This window comes from Aspergillus glaucus, assembly GCF_001890805.1.
Source record: "Aspergillus glaucus CBS 516.65 unplaced genomic scaffold ASPGLscaffold_10, whole genome shotgun sequence".
Lineage (NCBI taxonomy): Eukaryota > Fungi > Ascomycota > Eurotiomycetes > Eurotiales > Aspergillaceae > Aspergillus > Aspergillus glaucus.
Window position 1 is genome coordinate 351,005 of NW_019170462.1, and position 19,444 is coordinate 370,448.

Genomic DNA, 19,444 nt, shown 5'->3' on the forward strand with positions numbered 1-19,444 from the left:
GCTCTAATAATCCTTTCCGGTCCACGTTGCTTTCACGTTCCTTTTGATTCGGTTTTCGATTCCCTATCTTTTCGAGCAGCGGCATGTTTCATGTATTACTACGGTTTATCCTTATAACCTGTATAATATGGGTTTTCTTTTAATTATCTGGTGAGGTTTTCACATTGGGATTGTTTGCAATGGCCGCATTTGATGCTGTGAATTTCTCTGGCAGCTTGCTGGTGTTTCTGCTTGTTTATCATGCATGGCCATTGTCGGTGATACTCTGGGTTTTTATTAATTATTTATACCTGCCACGGGTTGATTCCGGTGCGCATAAAATGGATGCATTCTTCTGCTTGAAGTGGTTATGACTGTTATTAAAGTTTAATGTACATACTTAATATAATTAATACACGCCTATTATAAGTCAGGTTGGCAAGAGCTACTCCTGTAACAATTATAATTGGGATATCGCAACGGGAATACGAAGTGATCTTCCAGGGTGGCCACGTGTATGCCTGCGCCATCTTTTGAATTCTTTGGCCATTGTTAGAGCCTCAAATCACTACATTGCTATAAATGCAAACTACCCTCCTTCCATCCTGGACCGAACAACAAAATACCAGCCGCAACCGAGATCATGGCACGAACCGCTCAAACTGCCCCGAGAGCTGGGACGGTTGATGTGCTCAGTGATCGATGGGCTCAGCGTGAATACGTCGATCACCAAGGAAACCCCGTGGTCCTTGGTAAATTCATCCAACATGACGAAGAGTTCACTCAACCAGTGGGCAGGGCAAGATACACGGTGCAGATATACAGTGCCATTCCAATTCAGGAGAATGATTATGAAAAGCTTGATGATTATCTCTCTGAAACCGACCCCCCTGATGCGCCGAAGTTCGAGATTTATTCCTATCGTCCGCGCAATGCTCTTTCATGTGTCGAGCACCAGAGACACGAGATCGCGTATCGCAAGCGTCTTCATGCTGAGGCCGAAGCGGCGGGGCAATCTACAAAGGCATTACCTCCTCTGATTCCCATGGCTGAGAAACTTTGCAAGAGTCGTGACCGTGTGGGGTTTTGCTTATTCCTCACTTCTGAAAGTTTCCGCGCGGTTCTGGGGACTGGACCGCAATGGATTCATTTTGATCGCAGAATCCCAAGTGGTTTATCGGAGATCCCCATAGTCGAACGCCTGGAAGGGTTTGGAGTTTATCCTGAACTCTGGGAGCTTGAGGCCATTGCTAAAAACCATCAACGGCGTGTAGGCTCTGATATCAGATGGGCTACAACTCGGATCTGCCGTGGTGGTGAACTAGATTATGGACTTGATCAAGATGAGGGACAGCCAGTGCCATCACTGTTTGATGATCCCGGACATATTATGGAAGTCTTGACGCAGCAGATGCAAGGCCTTTCCTTTGATACATTGCATCTTACTCGAGGCCTCGGGCCCGAGGCAGTGACGGTCACGAATGGGGCTTCTGATTTTTCTGAGGAATGTAACCTCCAGTACATCGTCTATGTCCCGTTCCTGGGCAATATCCAGAACCCTGCAGACCTCCTAGAGACTACTGCTCGCCTCTTCACTGCAAGCATCGTCGCACATATATCTGCCATCAAAACAGTCCGTTTCGAATTCCGCGTGCCAGATTCATCTTCAGTATCATCTATCCTTCCTGAGCACCCCCAGTCCCTGCAAGTCCCACAGTTCACCTCAGGCGCCCTGCAAAATCTAGACCATATGAAATCCCAGCGAGAGCGAGTCCTCCCTCTCGATCCCAAAGATCGGGTCTACGACAAACAGCGGCTGCTAGATCCTTGCAAGTTGTTTGCAGTCGTGCTCGATCGACCGTCCTTCATCACCGAACCAGGTGTCATGTTTCTCCAGGTTACCTCTGAGTATCCACCGCCACCAGAACGGCGTGCCAACAGCTCCGGCTTCGGTGATGGGCATTGGATGGAGGTTCGGCGCAGTGCGGGGATGCCTGAAGTAGCGAGGAGATTGGCGATGTTGACTGTAGAGGAGTGCCAGGGTGGATATGCTGATACTCGCAGGGTTTTGTCGCAGGAGGAGTATAGTGCTATGTGGTCTGCAGTTCCGGAGTCGTATAAGGAACGGCAGAAACGTCTTAGGCGGAGTCGTATGACTTGTGGTTAGTTGGCTTAACGGTGATTATGTTGGAGGGCGCTTCAATTTTCGTCAATCATGGGCCTTTTCTTGGGGGAAGGGGTGGGGGGGTTGAGACATTTTGGAAAGGAAAGTGATTTGCAGACTAAATCAATTGAGGACTAGAAATACAACAAGTCTAACCAGGCGCCAATGTCTAAAAAACAACCAATGCACACACCAGGACGTATCCAGAACAAATACAAACTCCAAAACAGAAACAAAAAAACCGTTAAATACATAAAGAAACCGGAAACCAAAACATCAATCCATCTCTCTCATACACTCATCTCATTTAATTCTGGCTGTCATCGCCATCCCCGTTGTCATCACCGCCACCACCGAAGTTAAGGGTGTCAGGAAGGTTGATGCTAGGGTTAAACTCGAAGTTGGTGTGGTGGTGGGTACGGCCGCGTCCACCGCGAGGGTCCCGACGGGCAAGGCTGCTGTCATCGTTGCTGCTGTCGTCATCACCGTTGCCCTGGGCGGGGGCGAAGTTGAAGGTAGGGTTCAACTCGACGTGGTGGTGGTGGTGGCGTCCCCTGCTGCCACGGGGGTCCCGGCGGGCAAGGTCACCGTTGTTCTCCTCGGGGTTCTGTTCTTGCTCTTGCTCCTGGGTGGGGTCGGGGAGGTTGATTTCGGGGTTGATGGAGATCTCGTGGCCGGGTTCGTTGTCAGGCTCGTTGTCAGGCTCGTTGTCAGGCTGGTTGTTGGGCTCGTTGGGGTGGTTCGAAGGGGTAGGCTGAGGGTGAGCGGAGGAAGAAGCGTGGTTGGGGGGAGTAGGTTGGGCGTTCTGGGTGTTGCTAGGCTTATTGTTGTTGGTCTCGAGAGTGTTGCTGGGCTTGGCGGGCTGGCTAGGCTTGTTAGGCTTGTTGGTGGGCTTGCTGGGCCTGCTGTGCTTCTTGCGCTTGGAAATGTCGCGGCGAGCGGGAGCAGGAGGGGCCTCTGCTGCGGGGTTCTCAGGGTTCTCGGGGTTCTCCTGTTCCTGCGCGGGGTCCTGGGCAGGGTCTTGTGCAGGGTCTTGTGCAGGGTCCTGCGTGGGATCCGATTGCGTGGGGTCGGGAATGTTGATCTCGGGGTTGAATTCGATGTTGTGAGAGGGGCCGCTAGGCTCGTCCGGCTCAGCGGGGTTGTTGGGCTCAGCGGGCTCGTTGGGGTGAGCGGACTGGCTGGGTTGAACGGACTGGCTGGGTTGAACGGACTGGCTGGGTTGAACGGACTGGCTGGGTTGAACGGACTGGCTGGGTTGAGCGGGCTGGTTGGGTTGAGCGGACTGGCTGGGTTGAGCGGGTTGGCTGGGTTGAGCGGGTTGGCTTGGCTGAGCAGACTGGCTGGGAGCCGGCTGGCTAGAGTGAGCGGATGAGCTAGGGTGAGCAGGCTGGTTCGTTTGAGCCGGTTTGTTAGGTTGGTTGGTCTGGGGATGGGCAGGTTTGCTTGGCTGAGCGGACTGGCTGGGGGGAGCCGGCTTGTTGGTAGCCGGCTGGCTAGGGTGAGGAGTATTAGAAGGCTTAGGAGTGTTCTGAGGCTTTGGGGTGGGCTTGTTGCGATTGTTGTTGTTATTGTTGTTGTTATTGTTGTTGTTATTGTTGTTGTTATTGTTGTTGTTATTGTTGTTATTGTTGTGGTTGCGACCCCGGCCCTTACCCCGGCCCTTACCCCGGCGCTCAATACCACCATTCATGTCAACTCCATTCACCTCGTCCGTAGATCCCTGGGCGCTCGTGGGTAGTACTGTATCGAGTGTTAGTTATCGAATGTCTCAAACCGAGAACTCGACTACCCGAAATCAAAACTTACCGGCATTCTCATCCCGCTTCACAGCTCCAGCTTCAGGTGTCTGGATCGGAGTCCCAATGCGATAGTGGATGCTCGATTGAGCCAAAGACTGTCCGTTGGGAGGAGGAATAGCGGCACCAGAGGCACCATGGAAGCCGGAAAGGGCAGCCGCGAGGGCAAAAAGTGAAGCAGATGCACGCATTATGATGATAAAAAGGGCAAAGTATCAAGATTTGTTTTGTCTTAGTTATTGTAGAATCGCTTTGTTGTTTTGTTGATTTGTTGTTGTTGTTGATGATGCAGCTAGATGGGAGGACTTCAGCCCTCTATTTATGGTCTTTCTGATCGTGCCATTCGACAAGTTGGAAGTCGACAAGGCTATGTTCTCTATCCGGCCCCACTGCTATCTGCCTTCTTTGTGTATAGAGAAGCCCGATGTTGTGAAGCATGATATGAACATAACGGGCCAAAACCTTCCAAGGCATATCTTGATCGAAAATCATGGGCCAAATGCACGTTTAATCTAATGCAAGTGGTTAGTACATAGTACTATCTCCACAAGCGGTTTAACGGAGCATCTTACGCTGTAATCCTCTGAAAGCCTAGCTTGACAGGATTATGTTTTGACCCCAGATCAGAGCCTCAAGTACTCGATTGACAGGGCCATTTTGCGAGGCAGTTCTAATCAATCTAATTTATCAGGTTAAGATCGCAGGGCTGTGTGCTTATTTCAGAATCACACGGCTTTCTTAATGTACTATGTAAAGTACTATTGTTTTAGCTGCAACAAATAGATTAATCCGCCTTATGATCATCAATTACCCCTGAAAGCCTAACAACAATAAGTGAAATACGCCTGATCGTCTGAACCGCCACGCCACGAAAATAAAGTACCGAACTATACCGGAAATCGTTTAGCTCCCGTGGCAGTAGCCTAACCATTCTGTCGGAACATCTATCTACCAATAACATGCTTCAAAATAGCCCATGACAGCGGAATAAGTCCCACACTCGGACTACTTTTCCGGATTCATTTGCGTCGATTTATCTAAATCACACACTGAACTCCAGCAGATTCCCGGCAAAATCTCTGGCAAAAAATCGGTTTGGGTACTCAAATCCAGACGGGCCTTTATTATCAGTATATTTGCAAATTGAGGACTACAAGGGAAAAAGAAATACGTACCAGAAATCTTCTCCCCCGGCTTATCAACATGCATTGGAGCCGCAGCATCTCCCTTTAAATGATGCTCCCAGAGACGCTGTCGCAACGCCTGTAGTGCTTCCATCGATTCGATGCGAAAACACGGGTGTCGCGGCGAATCGGGTTCATTTGTGCCGAATGCGACGTGGATTTGTTGTGGTTTGGGGTCATCTGTCAAGTTGAACCTGTATGTTGCATATATATACTTATCAGGCATTGTTATGGATTTTCGTAAGGGTTGGTACGTACCAGGCAATGGTGCCTTTCTGGCGCTCGGGAACCGTCGCGGCATAGAGACCGAGTGTTTCCCCGTAGAAGGTGTAAGCTTGGTCCAGGGTCCCCCGAGGAACGAGCAGGTTGATGTGTGCGAGGCCGGTGATCATCTTGTAGTGTATAGTACTTTGTAGGTGATAATAATGTGGTTGAATTGATTTGTGGTGGTAGTTAGAGACTTCTATATATTTGTGTGCCCCGCCTGCCCCGCACCGATATTTGTGGAATCCTTGAGAAACTTAAACAGAGTCTCTTCGCAGCTGCCCGTCTGACTCACTGGATACAAAAAAGAAATGGGAAAATTATCCCGCTCAAGTATCATAACGGATAATGTGAATTGAATGCCGACGGGAAAGGGATTCCGGTATACCGAGAACTCAGATGCCGAGGATGATTATATTTTTTCGCCTCCGGAAACCATGAATGTCTATTTGCTAGACGGAGAATGGTTTCGCATGTCATCCATGTAGCCTCCGCCTTTTACCTGTTATCACCAGGCCGCGGCCTCCGGGGTTGTTTGCTGATTTCAACATTGTCACTGAGGACATCACCATACGAGTTTGAAAATCCATCATGCACCCAACAGCTTTGATCGGAAGACGGTTTGAACATTAGAAGACCCTCTTTTTCTATCCTAGATCAAAAATTTCTTGGATTTCCGAGCCACCTTCCTCCTCTTTTTCGTCGTTTGCGGTGCTGGGTCATTTTGATTCACTTGTTCTTCCTCTTGAGCACCCTCCTCGAGAACCGTCTCCTGATGGTCGAGGAGAGCGCAGTTCCGGTATATTGAACGGGTCTCTTGGTGCATAGAAACGGTTGAAGCAACTATCATCGGTGCAACTCATCTGCTGCTCGCAAGCTTTGGCATATTTCTCAGACTCCTCCCAGGACATATCCTTATACCTTCTCTTCGGCTCCCTCCAACAACCCTGCATATTAACTAAGAGATTTTTTGCATTTCTATTCTTTCCGGCCTGTTGACAGAGAACCTTGATAGATGAATCAAGATGCTTTTCAACCAGGCCAATGTCCAGAATCCGGAGCATCAATGACCAACACCGCTCGTGTACAGGGTATGCATTCTTCTTATGCATCGTATAAGGCTTTCCATTGCGCAAATAGCCCAGGGCTGCTGATAGGGGCTTTTCAGGCCACTTTTCAGGATCCCCCAAGATGAGCTTCTCAGGATCATCTGGGAACACATGGTCCACTTGATTCTTGTAAATTGCCACACCAGTGAGACGGTATTCATCCACGCTGTCCGCCTGATGGATGACTAGTGAGACAATGTTGGTTAGATAATGGTACATTGTTCTTCGAAGCTCCACCTACTGGCTCGGTAGAAACGTTTCCATGGTGATCGGAAGTAAATCTCGCTCAAGTCTTCTGGTTTTCCAACTGTATATTTCTGCCTTTTGTAGCTCTCGGCCCATTCTTCGCGTTTGAGGGATATCTGGCTTTGATCTACCAATGCGTGCTTTTTTGAAGTCTCAAAGTCATGGCCGCATAAGCCACAGAAATCCAGCACGACAATTTGGGACCTTCTTCGGAAGCTCATTGTATCGCTTTTTTAAACATTGATATTTGTGCTTTTCTAAATTATTTGATGTGTGATATGTTGGAACGTCATGGTGAGCAGCTCACATTAGAGCTAAATCTCACTGTCAATAGCCCTAGAGGTGTTCTCTTTCATAGCATCTGATTTCGAACCCGGATGCTTGGAACAAACCAATATGCGGCCTTTATGTCTCATGTATGAATCAGCTTCATTTCAAGTTTCTATATTGCTTTCTAACAACACACTTCGAAAATTGAGCAAGGTCCTTCAATCGGAGGTAACTAGTTAAACAAACGTTGGCCATGACTAAAAGAGAATATGCTTCGTGCATTGCGTGCATAATTTTATGCTATGCCCACCTGATGCAAGTTTCTCCGCTCCGGTTCGCGCCATCCCCGATTTGTAATCCGGCGTATAACATCGCGATAACGCCCTGCGACTTGTTTCAATGGCACCAGATGTCTTCAAAATGACTGGTACGCGTGAACCGGATAACCATGACGATGGCAGACAAGCTAAACGGCCCCGGTTACAAACAGGGCGAGGGCGTGCTTCAAGTTCAGGCCGAGGCCGCGGCCGGCGTGCCCGAGTTCCAACTGATCCTCCGCCAGCAGAAAATCAACAGGGAGAGCATACAATTCCTATGCAGACACAAAGTAATGACACGAGCAATACCCCAGCGCCAGCTGTGCCGGACTCTACGTCTGTAGACTTAAGACGCTACAAAACTTGGAGAGGTAAGCAATCATCAAGTGCTCAGGTCTGCCGGGTATTAACATGTGCCATTTAGGAGCGGGAAGTCCACACGACAACATTTGCTTTGAATGCTATCAGCCACTTGATCTGGTACCCTGTGGCACATGTAAAAGGTCGTACCATGTTTCTTGCAAACCAAAGGACAGTTTCTTGCGTGAAGACAATGCGCATCTATGGTATTGCCCTGTTTGTGTGGATCGTGGTTGGCATTTGGCTCCTCCTACGATAACACCACCAGATTCGCCCTGTATGGGGACGCCGAAATTTACTGCAATCAATCCTGCGTCTCGTGCTCCAGTAAGGGTAAATAGCGAAGCAGTGCACCATGAAGACACGGCAAACGGAACCCAACGAACCACAGCACCAAGAGAATCAGCTGCGCCTTTTGCACCGCGAAAATCTCGATTTAATACCCTACCCGAAGAAGTAGACTCTGCGTTATGGGTTGTGTATCGCGAATTGGAGAGTGTACCATTGCTCCGACAGAATATCTCCGACCTTCAATTCCAAATATCTTCTCTACGGCAAGAACTGAGTATACGGCAGAATGAATTAGCTTTGACCAAAAGAGTCGTCGAAAAGGGGCGTGCTGCGGAGATCGAGCTGCAAAAGTATTGGGAAGAAGCTGCAAACCGACAGGCTAGTACCGATGATACTGAGGCTTTGAAGGCGAAGAATCGAGAACTGGAATCGGAATTGAATAATACACGAAACGAGCTGGAACGCGCCAACAAGACACTGCAGGGCTGGAAGCGGAAATTGTCGAATCTGATTGATGATTGATTTCCCACTATCAGTCCAGCGTGCACGGCTTTACCGCGTCACCATCCTATAGACTTTGAGCCCACATTATTAGGAGTTTACACCAGCAATGCTAAGATACAGGCTCTAGAGCCACAAAATCCGACATGTGCTGACCAACTTCTCTTGTGCCTGGTCATTGATGCAAATCGAGCAGCAGTTTCAACTGCATAGCTACCAAGGATACATACTGGAGAGAGAGACCGAGACAATAGCGGGTGTTCACCTTTTGTATGGGTGGTCCCTTTCAATCCAGTCTGAAGATCTCGGGGCGGGCGATTTTACGGGAACAGGTCCTGGAAACGCATCCTGTGACCCAAATATCTGTCCTATGTGTGCCCAGGAAGCCACAGATGGCGTTCACGCGAGTGGGCTATGTCCGTTAAATGACTTTAGTCGATCATCTATTGCTAGAAGATGGTTACCATTATAGTACTTCTATATAACAGCAACAACTACAAAATTATATCCATCAGTACTGGGACAGACAGCTATGCTTTCACTTTGAGCTTGAACCCCGTCTTTGCAATCCTGCACGCCACGCCTGCCAAAGCACCTATCAAAATCGAAGTCGCCGAAAACAGTTGTGCATAGAGATACGCGCCGTTATCTTCCTGGATCAAAGCACCCTCAATAGTAGGCCTAGTCAAAGAAGCCACACCAACCATACTCAGAATCATCCCCAGCTGCGTACCCGTCCTATCAATACTGTCATCGTCGTTGCCGTAGCCGGGAAAAACGACTGCAAAGCCGCTGCGATAATTCTATAAACCACAGCGAACACATACAGTCCAGCTTCCGTGCTGATAGCAGCCCAACAGTAAACAAGAAGGCTAGCGGCGAAACTCGGTGGTATCAATATGTTCAGCATACCCGTGACCCGGTCCCCGATGATACCGGGAAGGATTCGACCGACGACGCCAACGCCGTTGAGTACCATGGTGAGATTCAGGGAGTTGGAGATGCCGGTGCGATCACGGGCAAATGTGCTTAGGTAGAAGAAGGCGAAATATAGTCCCCAGAAATTGAAAAAAACATGCTTATCGTGAAGAAAATGAAGGGGAGCTCCTTGAAGGCGCTCCAGTCGATAACAGGCCCTGAGGTTCGAGGAGGGCGATATGATTTAAATAACAGGATACATGGGATTTGCGTTGCAAGCATAATAAATCCCATGAAACGAACTGTCCAGGGGAATTCGATCGCGTCTTGGTATAGGAGTCTGTTACCGATAATAGGATAGATCAAACCCCCGACAGCCGCACCAGCCACAGCGATCCCAACAGCCAAGGCACGATTCCGGCTAAAGTAAGACGACAAAGCTTGTTGGACATGCCCCAGGAGTTAAAACATGTCAAGTGTATGTAGAGGACTTGGATCCAAGCTTGGAGGCCACCATCGGGAGGTGCTTTGGGTTCATGGTTTTCGTGGGCGTTGGGCTCGTCGGAGGGTGGGAAATCGGAGGACTCTTGGGTTTGTTTCATGCTGTGACTTGTATATTGTAATGCAATTCTCTGGAAGCAGACAACTTGGATGAAGAAGCAATCAGACTTTGCTGTAATAATGCTTTTGCAGGATGTGTTCTGTGTAATACACCGTCTGTTTGGAAGCCCTAACTAACTAAGTTATCTAATTTGTAAGCATGTCAACGACGTTGATTGGTCCGATGTCCGAACCGGCTTCAAGTGCCAATTTGTCATCAAAGAGCGGAAATTGATAATCAATGAAAGCGACACCCGATGGATTCCGCGGGTGCTGAGTGTCATGTTGATGACAAATTGTTCGGTCTCCTATTCTGTTCCCGCAACCAGCGAGGAAGGAAACCTGTTTCCTTGTCCTACGAGATGCAGCATCCTCAATTTGTAATCAAGCTGGCGTCACCATTTTGGCGTTGAATTGGTAATCAACACAAGAAGCCCTAAGACCACGTAAATCCATCATGTCTTCCATCAAATTCTATGTACGTTCTCTGAGACGAGAAGAATAACTTACAAGCAGGATTATATCTCTCAGCTGAAGCCAACGCTACCATGCCTGTCCCATCGCGAACAGCCATCGTCCTGATCGACCCCTACAACGACTTCCTCCACCTAGACGGTAAAGCCACTTTTACCCTCTAAGACATCGAGGACAACAACACCGTCCAGCACCTCAAAGACCTCATCGCCGCCGCCCGGGTCCGACTGTATTCCCATATATCCCATCTACTACGGTCTCCACCAGCAGTGGACGGAGAACAGCTTCAATGGCTGGCGCCATATGACTCCAAATAACGTGAGGCAGGAGAAGAGACGGCTCTTCGAGGGAGGGAGCTTTGGGGCGAGGATCTATGAGGGTCTCGAGCCTGATACGGGTAATGGAGACGTGATTGTTTCGAGGCATTGGAATAGCGAGTAAGGCCATTCGATGGGCTGAGAGGAGGGGATCGAGGCTGGTAAGGCTCTGCTGTATACTTCGTTTCGAGATACGGATTTGGACCTTTAGCTTCATCAGCACGATATTGATAATCTTGTTTTTGCTAGATTGACAGCGAACACTTGTTTGGAGGCTACTACTCGTCAAGCTTTGGGGTTGTATGTGACCCTTCTCCGGTGTCGAACGCTTGTCTAACTACGGGTTTAATGAAATTTAGGGGATACAATGCCATGATGTTGTAAGGATAATGAGTAGCTCTGAAGCAAAGAAGACGGTCGCTGACACCGGTTTTAACCCTTGTAGGAAAGACGCCACCGCTGGATATTCTAAGGAACTCACAGACGCCGCGACGAAGGTCTGGCCGTTGCTTGCACGGGTCTCGACGGTTGCAGAGTGGGTTAGCATTCTTCATGGAAACGCCATTGGGGTGAAGATCTAGGTGGCTAAGTGAACGAATTACGCAGTCCATCTTATTTGGCAATGCTTTATGACCGCTCCTATCTGAGGGCAGAGGGCTCGTACGGCGGGGAGGCCCTGGACGCCGGTTGCGCCATTGAGGAGAATTTTTCAAGCGCTTATGGAGCTGGGTTCGATGTCTTTAACACGAAATTGATCCTAAATAAAATGTTGTCGAGGGAGAAGGATCTGGCGACGAGAAGGATTTCGGGCATGTCTGCCTTCTCCATCGGCCTTCACAGAGAACACCGATTTGTCATCAACAATTTGCGGAGACATAGCCGAGCTCTCTGCAATCTTACTACAACAACTCAACAAGTAACTAGGGATACTGCTCGCTGCCATCTCCATTAGGTAAAGTGCCTTAGGCAAATGGCGCCATGCTCTTTTCATTCTTTCCGTAGTAGACGGCCCACGTGACATCCGTATTTGGAAATTAACGGCAAAACATCATGAGACCCGGAACTGCCCTGACCCGACAAAGAATCTTGCAGGAATAATGCTGGAGCCTCCGCAAAGATCAGTCAGAAAAGGACGAATGAGAGCCTGGTAAAACTAATCCGATATCAAATTCGAGACGGAAATAGAAACGATGCGAGGGTGCCTGCGAACTAGGATTGAGCCCTCTGCGCGTTTGTGCCTGCACCGGGAGGGAGGGGGGGGGTTGTCTTCGTTTCTCTTCCCTATTTCTTATTTAAATTCGCTGCTAGTATCATCTGATTCCCTCTCTACAGCACGATCATGTTGTCGATAACCGTGCTGGGAGCCTATACGGCAGTGACTTTGCTATTGGCCATACTCATCAACGTGGCCTATCAACTGCTCCTTCGTCAATGGAACAAGAGCCAACCACCCCTGGTCTTCTACTGGATCCCCTTCCTAGGCAGTACCATCAGCTACGGTATAGACCCGTACAAGTTCTTCTTTGACTGCCGGGAAAAGGTGAGTTGAGATGCAATCCATTATTACCACATTATGATGGCTAACAACCGCTCTTCAACAGTATGGCGATATCTTCACCTTCATCCTCCTCGGGCAGAAAACCACCGTCTACCTGGGCGTCCAGGGCAACGAATTCATCCTCAACGGCAAGCTTAAAGACGTCAACGCAGAGGAAGTTTATAGCCCCCTGACAACGCCGGTATTTGGCTCAGACGTCGTATACGACTGTCCCAACGCCAAGCTGATAGAGCAGAAGAAGTTCATCAAATTCGGTCTCACTCAGTCAGCGCTGGAGTCTCACGTCCCCCTCATTGAGGAGGAGGTTCTCGAATACCTGAACACTTCGTCATACTTCCAGGGTTCCTCCGGCCGGGTGAATATCTCTGCTGCCATGGCCGAGATCACAATCTTCACGGCTGCACGTGCCCTACAGGGTGAGGAGGTCAGGTCGAAGCTGACGGCGGAATTTGCCGATCTCTATCACGATTTGGATAAGGGATTTAGCCCTGTCAACTTCATGTTGCCCTGGGCGCCGTTGCCTCACAATAACAAACGGGACGCTGCCCATGCGCGTATGAGGGCTATCTATACTGATATCATCAATGATCGTCGTCACAGTGAGAAAGGGGCCAACGCTACCCAGACGTCTGACATGATCTCGAACCTCATGGACTGCACTTACAAAACCGGGCAGCCCGTTCCTGATAAAGAAATCGCCCATATGATGATCACCTTGCTGATGGCCGGTCAGCATTCGTCATCGTCAATGGGGTCTTGGATTATGCTGCGGCTAGCCGCTCATCCAGAAGTCATTGAGGAACTCTACCAGGAACAATTAGCCAACCTTGACCGTGATGGGAAAGAGCTCCCTCCTCTCCGATATCAGGACCTTGACCGTCTCCCTCTGCATTCAAATGTTATTCGCGAGACACTCCGCCTCCATTCATCCATTCATTCCTTGATGCGCAAAGTGAAGAACCCCCTTCACGTCGCAGGGACGCCCTACGTCATCCCCACCAGTCACATCCTCCTCGCTTCCCCCGGCGTAACCGCTCTAAGCGACCACTACTTCCCCAACGCGAGCAAGTGGGATCCTCACCGCTGGGACAAGGGCAACCAGAAAGACGATAATGATGATGTAAACGAAGAGGTAGTCGACTACGGCTATGGCGCCGTCTCCAAGGGCACATCTAGCCCGTACCTCCCATTCGGAGCGGGCCGACACCGGTGCATCGGGGAGAAGTTCGCATATGTCAATCTTGGAGTCATTTTGGCGACGATGGTGCGGCATGTTCGGCTCTTTAACGTGGATGGGAAGAAGGGTGTGCCGGGGACGGATTACTCGTCGCTGTTTTCGGGGCCTGTGAAGCCGGCGGTTGTTGGGTGGGAGAGGCGTGATGGCCAGCGGAAGATATGAGAAGCAGGGCTTGTCCTGTGCTGGTACCATGATTTGTATTCATTATAAGATGCACTTAATAGTTAATAAACGAGTTGATTGGGATCCATTTTCGGCCCGAGCCGTGACTCCACCGTTTTCTACCATATTAGCCGGGTCTATGCAGGTACAGTATCTCAGGCGATTGCCACTCAAAATCCAGACTATGCGGCTTGCCAAGGGGGGATATGGAGTATGTTGTGGTAGGAATAGGGGTCGCTATGCTGAGGCTGCTATCCGCGGTACGAGAGCCTCGATATACAAAATTTGACGAACTAAAGCATGTCAATTGGTATCACTTTCACACCCGCTTTCCATTGAAGATTTAGAGTACTATACAATAAACCAAAAGAAGTGAATTAGGCCCCAACTCCCAAGTTAAACGCCGCAAAAATGATCCGCCCCAACCCAAAATCATTGCCTGTATCGCTCATGAAGATGTCTGATCTGATCCTCAAGGTTCATATTCTGTGGATGCGGTGGTGCTCCAGATGGCCCAACCATCGGTTGCATAGGTGCCATTCCCGTGAAACCTTCAGCACCAGGCGCTGGTGGCGCTCCAGTGGCCATACGCTTTCTCCTGGCTTCTTCTTCGGGGTCCGCAGCGCCAGGGAGGACAGACGAGTCGAAGACGTCGCCACGCTGGCTTGCAAGACGCTTGAGGTTGTTGTAGACATCTGTTGTCGACAGGTTGGTCGTCGCGCTGCGGGAGTCGGCCTTGGCACGCTGTTCTTTCCAGCGCGGGTCGAGCAGTTCGATACGCATGTGTTGATCCAGCTCCGCCACTGGAATCTGCTGGTGACAGTTGGGACACAGCGCGGTTGGGCCGGCATTGTTGAGTCGTCGGGCTTGGGCACGGGGCACGTAGTCCGACCGGATGCGCATCGGTTGCTGGGCATTCCTGGGACCAGTTGGTGGCGCGGCAGCCTGCTGCGCCTGGAATGCAGCTCGTTGTTCCTCTTCCTGGGCAGCGGCAACCGGCACTGGCATGGGTTGAACTGGTTGTTGAGGGAATACCGGCCCGGCCGGTTGTACGATCGGCACTGGTTCGGGCTGTACTGGGTAGGCGTTGTAGTATGTCGGTTCCTCTAGGTCCGTAGGCATGGCCTCTTCGATCCGCATGGGATTGAGAGATATCATCGCCTTCTGTTCCAGAGAGGCAGATTGAAGGTCGTTCAGCGATGTTGGTGGAGGGAGCTCCGCCTGGTCATCGGCCTCGGTGAAAAGCACGGTTTCCACAACCACAAAGTCATGCCAATCGATTTGCGCATAGGTAATGCGCTCTTGTTCTTCCTCCTCTTCCCTCTTCTGTTTCTGCTGCTCCTGGTATTTCACCCATTCCGCTCGTTGCTTAGCCCGGTCCAAGATGTGAAACTTGTTCTTAACATTGTACTCCAGTTCCGCCAGTCTCCTCTGCTCCGATGTGGCCTCATCGATTCCTTCTTGCCGTAGTAGGGTCGTATATTGGTCGACTAATCGGGTGAAGAACTGATAGAGACTGTGTTGCGGCCGCAGGAAATCAAACTGGAAATTTCTGGCTTCGCGTTGCGACAGCGCGGTCATGAAAGATTTTCCTCTCTTGGCGACGTAAAGGGCGGTAAGTTTGACGACTTCTAGATCTTGCGCGTTGATGATAGGCATCCGAGCAGAGAAATGGAAACCCGGAGGCTCTGCTGGTCCCTTGGGCTCTTCCGGTTCAGGTGCCGCCGCAGCCTCCCCTGGTCGCCCTGCCGCGACAGCTGTTCCCCTGCCCTCCTTAATCTCCACAAGGCGCCACTGGTAAAACGGTGCGTATGCATCACTCGGGGTCAGGAAGGAGAACTTGGGGTTATTTCGTTCCTTTTCGCGGACGCGATCTAAAGGACAACATAGTGTAAGCTAGACTGCTCGCGTGAGTAGCATCAACAACGATGACCATTCACACATACCTTCGAAAACAAGCCCATTCCGAGCCACGTATCCTGCAGTCTTTTCCACAATAGCTGTTTCATGGTCAGCTTCCGCCAGTCGCGTTAGAAAAGAAGCTTGGTCACTCACCTCGAATATCCTTCGGGGGCAAAACCACGCCCTCAGGTGGCTTGCTCACCTCTTCCGGTAGCGTCGGAGTATTTCCATTTGTCGTAGAAGCCATCGTAGCAAACTGGCTGGCTGATGGTGGACAACAGCAATTCTTCTTGCGATAGTCGAGTCTTTTCGCCCTTTGACTTCATCACGGGGTCTTGGCGCGGCGACTCAGCGCTTAGATAGCAGACGCGCGTGTGATACCCGCTGGGATTCTGATTGGCTGCCTTCGACAAGTACTGACGGTATGACAGGAGAACTGAAAGAACCGGTTCAGGGCAATTCATCCAGAAATTGGGGTTGAATCAATTGCCAGTCTATCAGGCACAGTACATTACAACCCTTTGTGCTTCCTCTACCTTTCTCTTCCTCTCCAATTCCGGCTTGCGACGATCTGGCCTTAAGCGGATTCTCTGCTCTGACGCTTTCGACCACCTCCTAATTCGTCCCACACGTGTCTCTGATCCCCCTCTCAACGGCGTCTTTTTCATTTTCTATCTTTTTTTCCCCTTCTTGAATTTTGACCTCTTGTTTTGTCATGGCGAATCGCGTCTTGCTTCAATACTCTCATTAATTAACGTCTTCTTTTGTGCTGTCTGCTTTAGTGTCGGACGGTTGAGAGCTCCCCTGGTGCTGGAGCCTACTATCTACCAACCTCTCATCCTTTCCTTTCTACCACGACAATTTCTTAATCTCCTTCCTTTCTATACCAATCGTTCCCTACGTACTGATTGACCTGCTTTGTGAAACCCCCCGAAGATGATGACCCGATCCCGGGACACCTTGGAGGTGAAACCTCTACCAAAGTCCGGGCGCTCTCCCAGTCGCTCTCCGAATTCCAAGAATCGCAAGAAGGAATCGGCAGGAAGCTCGAGCTATGCGTCGGATGGCGTTACGGATAACAACATTTTCGCATTGCCCACAAAGGACTACCGGGTCCTCGCGTTTATCACAATAGTCGCGGCGGTGGTCCGTTTGTTCAGAATTTACCAGCCCTCCAGCGTTGTTTTCGATGAAGTCCAGTATGTCTTATATAGTGCTTGATTTGATGTGCATGATTGTGCTGATACGGATTGGGACAGCTTCGGTGGTTTCGCGTCGAAATACATTAAAGGCCGTTTCTTTATGGACGTGCATCCCCCGCTTGCCAAACTTCTTCTTACACTTGCAGGATGGCTCGGTGGTTTTGATGGAAACTTCGACTTTAAGGACATTGGCAAAGATTATCTTGAGCCCGCCGTTCCCTATGTTGCTATGCGTATGCTTCCGGCGGTTATGGGTGTGCTTACGGTTCCATTGCTGTTCCTGACCCTTAGAGCATCCGGATGTCACACCACGTCCGCCGCGATGGGTGCGGGAGTTTTGGTTTTCGAAAATGCGCTCGTCACTCAATCCCGCTTGATCCTTCTTGATGCGCCCTTGGTCTTTTTCACCGCACTCACGGCTTTATCGTTCACTTGCTTTACCAACCAGCAAGAGCAAGGGCCGTCGCGCGCCTTCGGTGGGCTATGGTGGTTCTGGCTTTCTGCCACTGGTCTATGCTTGGGTGCGACATTAAGCGTCAAGTGGGTTGGACTCTTTACGGTTGCTTGGGTTGGTTCCCTTACAATTCTTCAATTGTGGGTGCTCCTTGGAGATACGAGAACCGTTACTGCTCGCGTTTGGTTTAAACATTTCTTCTCCCGGGTCTTTTGTCTTATCATCATTCCCATCGGATTTTATTGCGGAATGTTCGCAATTCATTTCATGTGCTTGGTAAACCCAGGAGATGGAGATGGTTTCATGTCATCTGAATTCCAGGCAACGCTGAACTCTAAAACGATGCAAGACGTCCCCGCTGACGTTGTGTACGGCTCTCGGGTCACACTTCGCCATCAAAATACCCAGGGTGGATATCTGCATTCCCACCCGCACATGTTCCCCACCGGAAGCAAACAGCAGCAGATCACTCTGTATCCACACAAGGACGAAAACAACATTTTCGTGCTCGAAAACCAGACCCAGCCTCTTGGTCCTTATGGAGAAGTCCCCGGGATTTTTGCGTGGGATAACATCACTGCTGAGAACATCTATGATGGCGCGGTTCTCCGGCTGTACCACCCGATCACTCACAGAAGACTTCACTCGCACGACGAGCGACCTCCTGTGACTGATGTGGACTGGCAATTTGAAGTCTCTGCCTACGGATTTGAAGGATTCGCTGGCGACGCGAATGACCTCTTCCGAGTTGACATCGTCAAGTCCGCATCCCAGGGTGAAGAGGCCAAGAAACGGTTGCGGACCATCGAAACCAAGTTCCGACTTGTTCATGTTATGACTGGTTGTGTCTTGTTCTCCCACAAGGTCAAATTGCCTGAATGGGGTTGGGCTCAGCAGGAAGTGACCTGCGCCAGAGGCGGCAGCTTGCCCAACAGTCTCTGGTACATTGAGTCGAACGCCCATCCAATGCTCCCCGCAGACACAGAGAAGGTCAACTACAAACACCCTGGCTTCTTGGGCAAGTTCTGGGAACTTCAGAAGGTGATGTGGACCACCAACGCTGGTTTGACCGAATCTCACAACTGGGATTCTCGTCCCCCGTCGTGGCCAACGCTGCTCCGCGGCATCAACTTCTGGGGCAAAGATCACCGCCAGATTTACCTCCTTGGTAACCCATTCATTTGGTGGTCGTCGACTGTGGCAATTGCAATCTACTTCATTTTCAAGGGCATTTCCATCATTCGGTGGCAGCGACACTGCGGTGACTACCGCAACGTCAACTTCAAGCGATTCGATTATGAAATTGGCCCCAACGTGCTTGGATGGTTTTTCCACTACTTCCCATTCTTCCTTATGGCCCGTCAACTGTTCCTTCATCACTACCTCCCGGCGCTTTACTTTGCTATTCTTGCGCTCACCCAAGAAGTCGACTTCCTTGCAAACCGTATCAAGAGCTTGGGTCTGCCCTCTAAGCCAATGATTGGCAAGCTGCTGATGGGCGTTTTCCTTACTTTGAGTATCTTTACATTCACGCTCTACTCTCCGCTCGTCTACGGCAACCCCTGGACGCAGGATGCCTGCAGGAAAGTGAAGCTTTTGGACTCCTGGGACTTTGACTGCAACACCTTCCACACCGACGTAAGTCCTCCAGCATAGACAAAACCTCCGCGACGGAGATCCTAGGCGCATCGCATCGCAACGACTGACAAGGAGGCATTAGCTCAACCATTACGTTACTCAGTATGTGGGCAAGGCCGCTGCCGTGCCAACAACCCAGCAGCAGGCGCCTCCCGTGCAAGCTCCCCCTGTCCAGGCTCCCCCCGCGCAAGCCCCTCTTGTCCAGGAGCCTCCCGTTGAGCAACCCCCGGTGCAGCAGAAACCTCAGGAAGAGGCCAAGGAAGCCGCTTCTGAGGTAGAGGACCCATCCGCCAATGTCACCCCCGAGGCTCTGCCGTCCATCCGGGGCAAGAAGGCACGAGTGGAATTCCGGGACCAAAATGGCAACGTCCTTCCCGAATCCCTTGTCGCGCAACTCCAGCAGGATGGTAAAGTTTCCGTTGAGACTCGCTACGAGTATCGATCCCGTTTGGCCAATGGCCACGAGGTAGATGTCGTGGATGGTCAAGTCAAGGTCGC

At 50.4% G+C, this 19,444-nt stretch overlaps 10 protein-coding genes across 10 annotated transcripts; 5 read left to right on the forward strand and 5 right to left on the reverse strand.

Moving 5' to 3' along the window:
- The first annotated feature begins 584 nt into the window (after positions 1 to 584).
- ASPGLDRAFT_47038 (uncharacterized protein) lies at positions 585 to 2,482 on the forward strand. Its single transcript, XM_022546578.1, has one exon. The coding sequence runs from the start codon at positions 623 to 625 to the stop codon at positions 2,144 to 2,146; it is 1,524 nt and encodes a 507-aa protein (XP_022400909.1). The 5' UTR covers positions 585 to 622; the 3' UTR covers positions 2,147 to 2,482.
- ASPGLDRAFT_35493 (uncharacterized protein) lies at positions 2,451 to 4,133 on the reverse strand (the record flags this gene model as incomplete). Its single annotated transcript, XM_022544568.1, has 2 exons — positions 2,451 to 3,886; positions 3,953 to 4,133. The coding sequence occupies 2 exons, from the start codon at positions 4,131 to 4,133 to the stop codon at positions 2,451 to 2,453; spliced, it is 1,617 nt and encodes a 538-aa protein (XP_022400910.1).
- Positions 4,134 to 4,627: 494 nt separating this feature from the next.
- Positions 4,628 to 5,672, reverse strand: ASPGLDRAFT_47039 (putative glyoxalase family protein). Its single transcript, XM_022546579.1, has 3 exons — positions 5,385 to 5,672; positions 5,118 to 5,320; positions 4,628 to 5,061 (listed from the first exon to the last, which is right to left on the reverse strand). Exons 1-3 carry the CDS (start codon positions 5,516 to 5,518, stop codon positions 4,985 to 4,987), a joined length of 414 nt encoding a protein of 137 aa, XP_022400911.1. The 5' UTR covers positions 5,519 to 5,672; the 3' UTR covers positions 4,628 to 4,984.
- Positions 5,673 to 5,751: 79 nt separating this feature from the next.
- On the reverse strand, positions 5,752 to 6,966 carry ASPGLDRAFT_82215 (uncharacterized protein; the record flags this gene model as incomplete). The annotated part of the gene is made up of 2 exons (XM_022550154.1): positions 5,752 to 6,684; positions 6,741 to 6,966. 2 exons carry the CDS (start codon positions 6,964 to 6,966, stop codon positions 6,110 to 6,112), a joined length of 801 nt encoding a protein of 266 aa, XP_022400912.1. The 3' UTR covers positions 5,752 to 6,109.
- Positions 6,967 to 7,435: 469 nt separating this feature from the next.
- Positions 7,436 to 8,505, forward strand: ASPGLDRAFT_25678 (uncharacterized protein; the record flags this gene model as incomplete). The annotated part of the gene is made up of 2 exons (XM_022543501.1): positions 7,436 to 7,703; positions 7,757 to 8,505. 2 exons carry the CDS (start codon positions 7,436 to 7,438, stop codon positions 8,503 to 8,505), a joined length of 1,017 nt encoding a protein of 338 aa, XP_022400913.1.
- A 496-nt stretch (positions 8,506 to 9,001) lies between these two features.
- On the reverse strand, positions 9,002 to 10,939 carry ASPGLDRAFT_74336 (uncharacterized protein). The gene is made up of 4 exons (XM_022549731.1): positions 10,513 to 10,939; positions 9,560 to 9,842; positions 9,264 to 9,512; positions 9,002 to 9,231 (listed from the first exon to the last, which is right to left on the reverse strand). The coding sequence occupies exons 1-4, from the start codon at positions 10,574 to 10,576 to the stop codon at positions 9,015 to 9,017; spliced, it is 813 nt and encodes a 270-aa protein (XP_022400914.1). The 5' UTR covers positions 10,577 to 10,939; the 3' UTR covers positions 9,002 to 9,014.
- Positions 10,551 to 11,374, forward strand: ASPGLDRAFT_35497 (uncharacterized protein; the record flags this gene model as incomplete). Its single annotated transcript, XM_022544569.1, has 2 exons — positions 10,551 to 10,617; positions 11,277 to 11,374. The coding sequence occupies 2 exons, from the start codon at positions 10,551 to 10,553 to the stop codon at positions 11,372 to 11,374; spliced, it is 165 nt and encodes a 54-aa protein (XP_022400915.1).
- A 511-nt stretch (positions 11,375 to 11,885) lies between these two features.
- ASPGLDRAFT_47043 (cytochrome P450) lies at positions 11,886 to 14,171 on the forward strand. The gene is made up of 3 exons (XM_022546580.1): positions 11,886 to 12,333; positions 12,395 to 14,043; positions 14,108 to 14,171. Exons 1-2 carry the CDS (start codon positions 12,133 to 12,135, stop codon positions 13,748 to 13,750), a joined length of 1,557 nt encoding a protein of 518 aa, XP_022400916.1. The 5' UTR covers positions 11,886 to 12,132; the 3' UTR covers positions 13,751 to 14,043; positions 14,108 to 14,171.
- Positions 14,172 to 14,182: 11 nt separating this feature from the next.
- ASPGLDRAFT_126035 (putative pre-mRNA splicing factor) lies at positions 14,183 to 15,899 on the reverse strand (the record flags this gene model as incomplete). The annotated part of the gene is made up of 3 exons (XM_022540618.1): positions 14,183 to 15,624; positions 15,697 to 15,750; positions 15,806 to 15,899. The coding sequence occupies 3 exons, from the start codon at positions 15,897 to 15,899 to the stop codon at positions 14,183 to 14,185; spliced, it is 1,590 nt and encodes a 529-aa protein (XP_022400917.1).
- Positions 15,900 to 16,352: 453 nt separating this feature from the next.
- Positions 16,353 to 19,003, forward strand: pmt1 (protein mannosyltransferase 1). Its single transcript, XM_022543929.1, has 2 exons — positions 16,353 to 16,851; positions 16,912 to 19,003. Exons 1-2 carry the CDS (start codon positions 16,589 to 16,591, stop codon positions 18,962 to 18,964), a joined length of 2,316 nt encoding a protein of 771 aa, XP_022400918.1. The 5' UTR covers positions 16,353 to 16,588; the 3' UTR covers positions 18,965 to 19,003.
- Positions 19,004 to 19,444: the final 441 nt, after the last annotated feature.

Coding starts and splice junctions, on each gene's coding strand:
- ASPGLDRAFT_47038 (XM_022546578.1), top strand. CDS start 623: ATGGCACGAACCGCTCAAACTGCCCCGAGAGCTGGGACGGTTGATGTG.
- ASPGLDRAFT_47039 (XM_022546579.1), bottom strand. CDS start 5,518: ATGATCACCGGCCTCGCACACATCAACCTGCTCGTTCCTCGGGGGACC. Junction 5,321..5,384: donor CAGAAAGGCACCATTGCCTG/GTACGTACCAAC, acceptor TGCAACATACAG/GTTCAACTTGACAGATGACC. Junction 5,062..5,117: donor GCCGGGGGAGAAGATTTCTG/GTACGTATTTCT, acceptor CTGATAATAAAG/GCCCGTCTGGATTTGAGTAC.
- ASPGLDRAFT_74336 (XM_022549731.1), bottom strand. CDS start 10,576: ATGGCTGTTCGCGATGGGACAGGCATGGTAGCGTTGGCTTCAGCTGAG. Junction 9,843..10,512: donor TGAGAGATATAATCCTGCTT/GTAAGTTATTCT, acceptor ATGTCCAACAAG/CTTTGTCGTCTTACTTTAGC. Junction 9,513..9,559: donor ATTTTCTTCACGATAAGCAT/GTTTTTTTCAAT, acceptor CTTCTACCTAAG/CACATTTGCCCGTGATCGCA.
- ASPGLDRAFT_47043 (XM_022546580.1), top strand. CDS start 12,133: ATGTTGTCGATAACCGTGCTGGGAGCCTATACGGCAGTGACTTTGCTA. Junction 12,334..12,394: donor TCTTTGACTGCCGGGAAAAG/GTGAGTTGAGAT, acceptor GCTCTTCAACAG/TATGGCGATATCTTCACCTT.
- pmt1 (XM_022543929.1), top strand. CDS start 16,589: ATGATGACCCGATCCCGGGACACCTTGGAGGTGAAACCTCTACCAAAG. Junction 16,852..16,911: donor GTTGTTTTCGATGAAGTCCA/GTATGTCTTATA, acceptor GGATTGGGACAG/CTTCGGTGGTTTCGCGTCGA.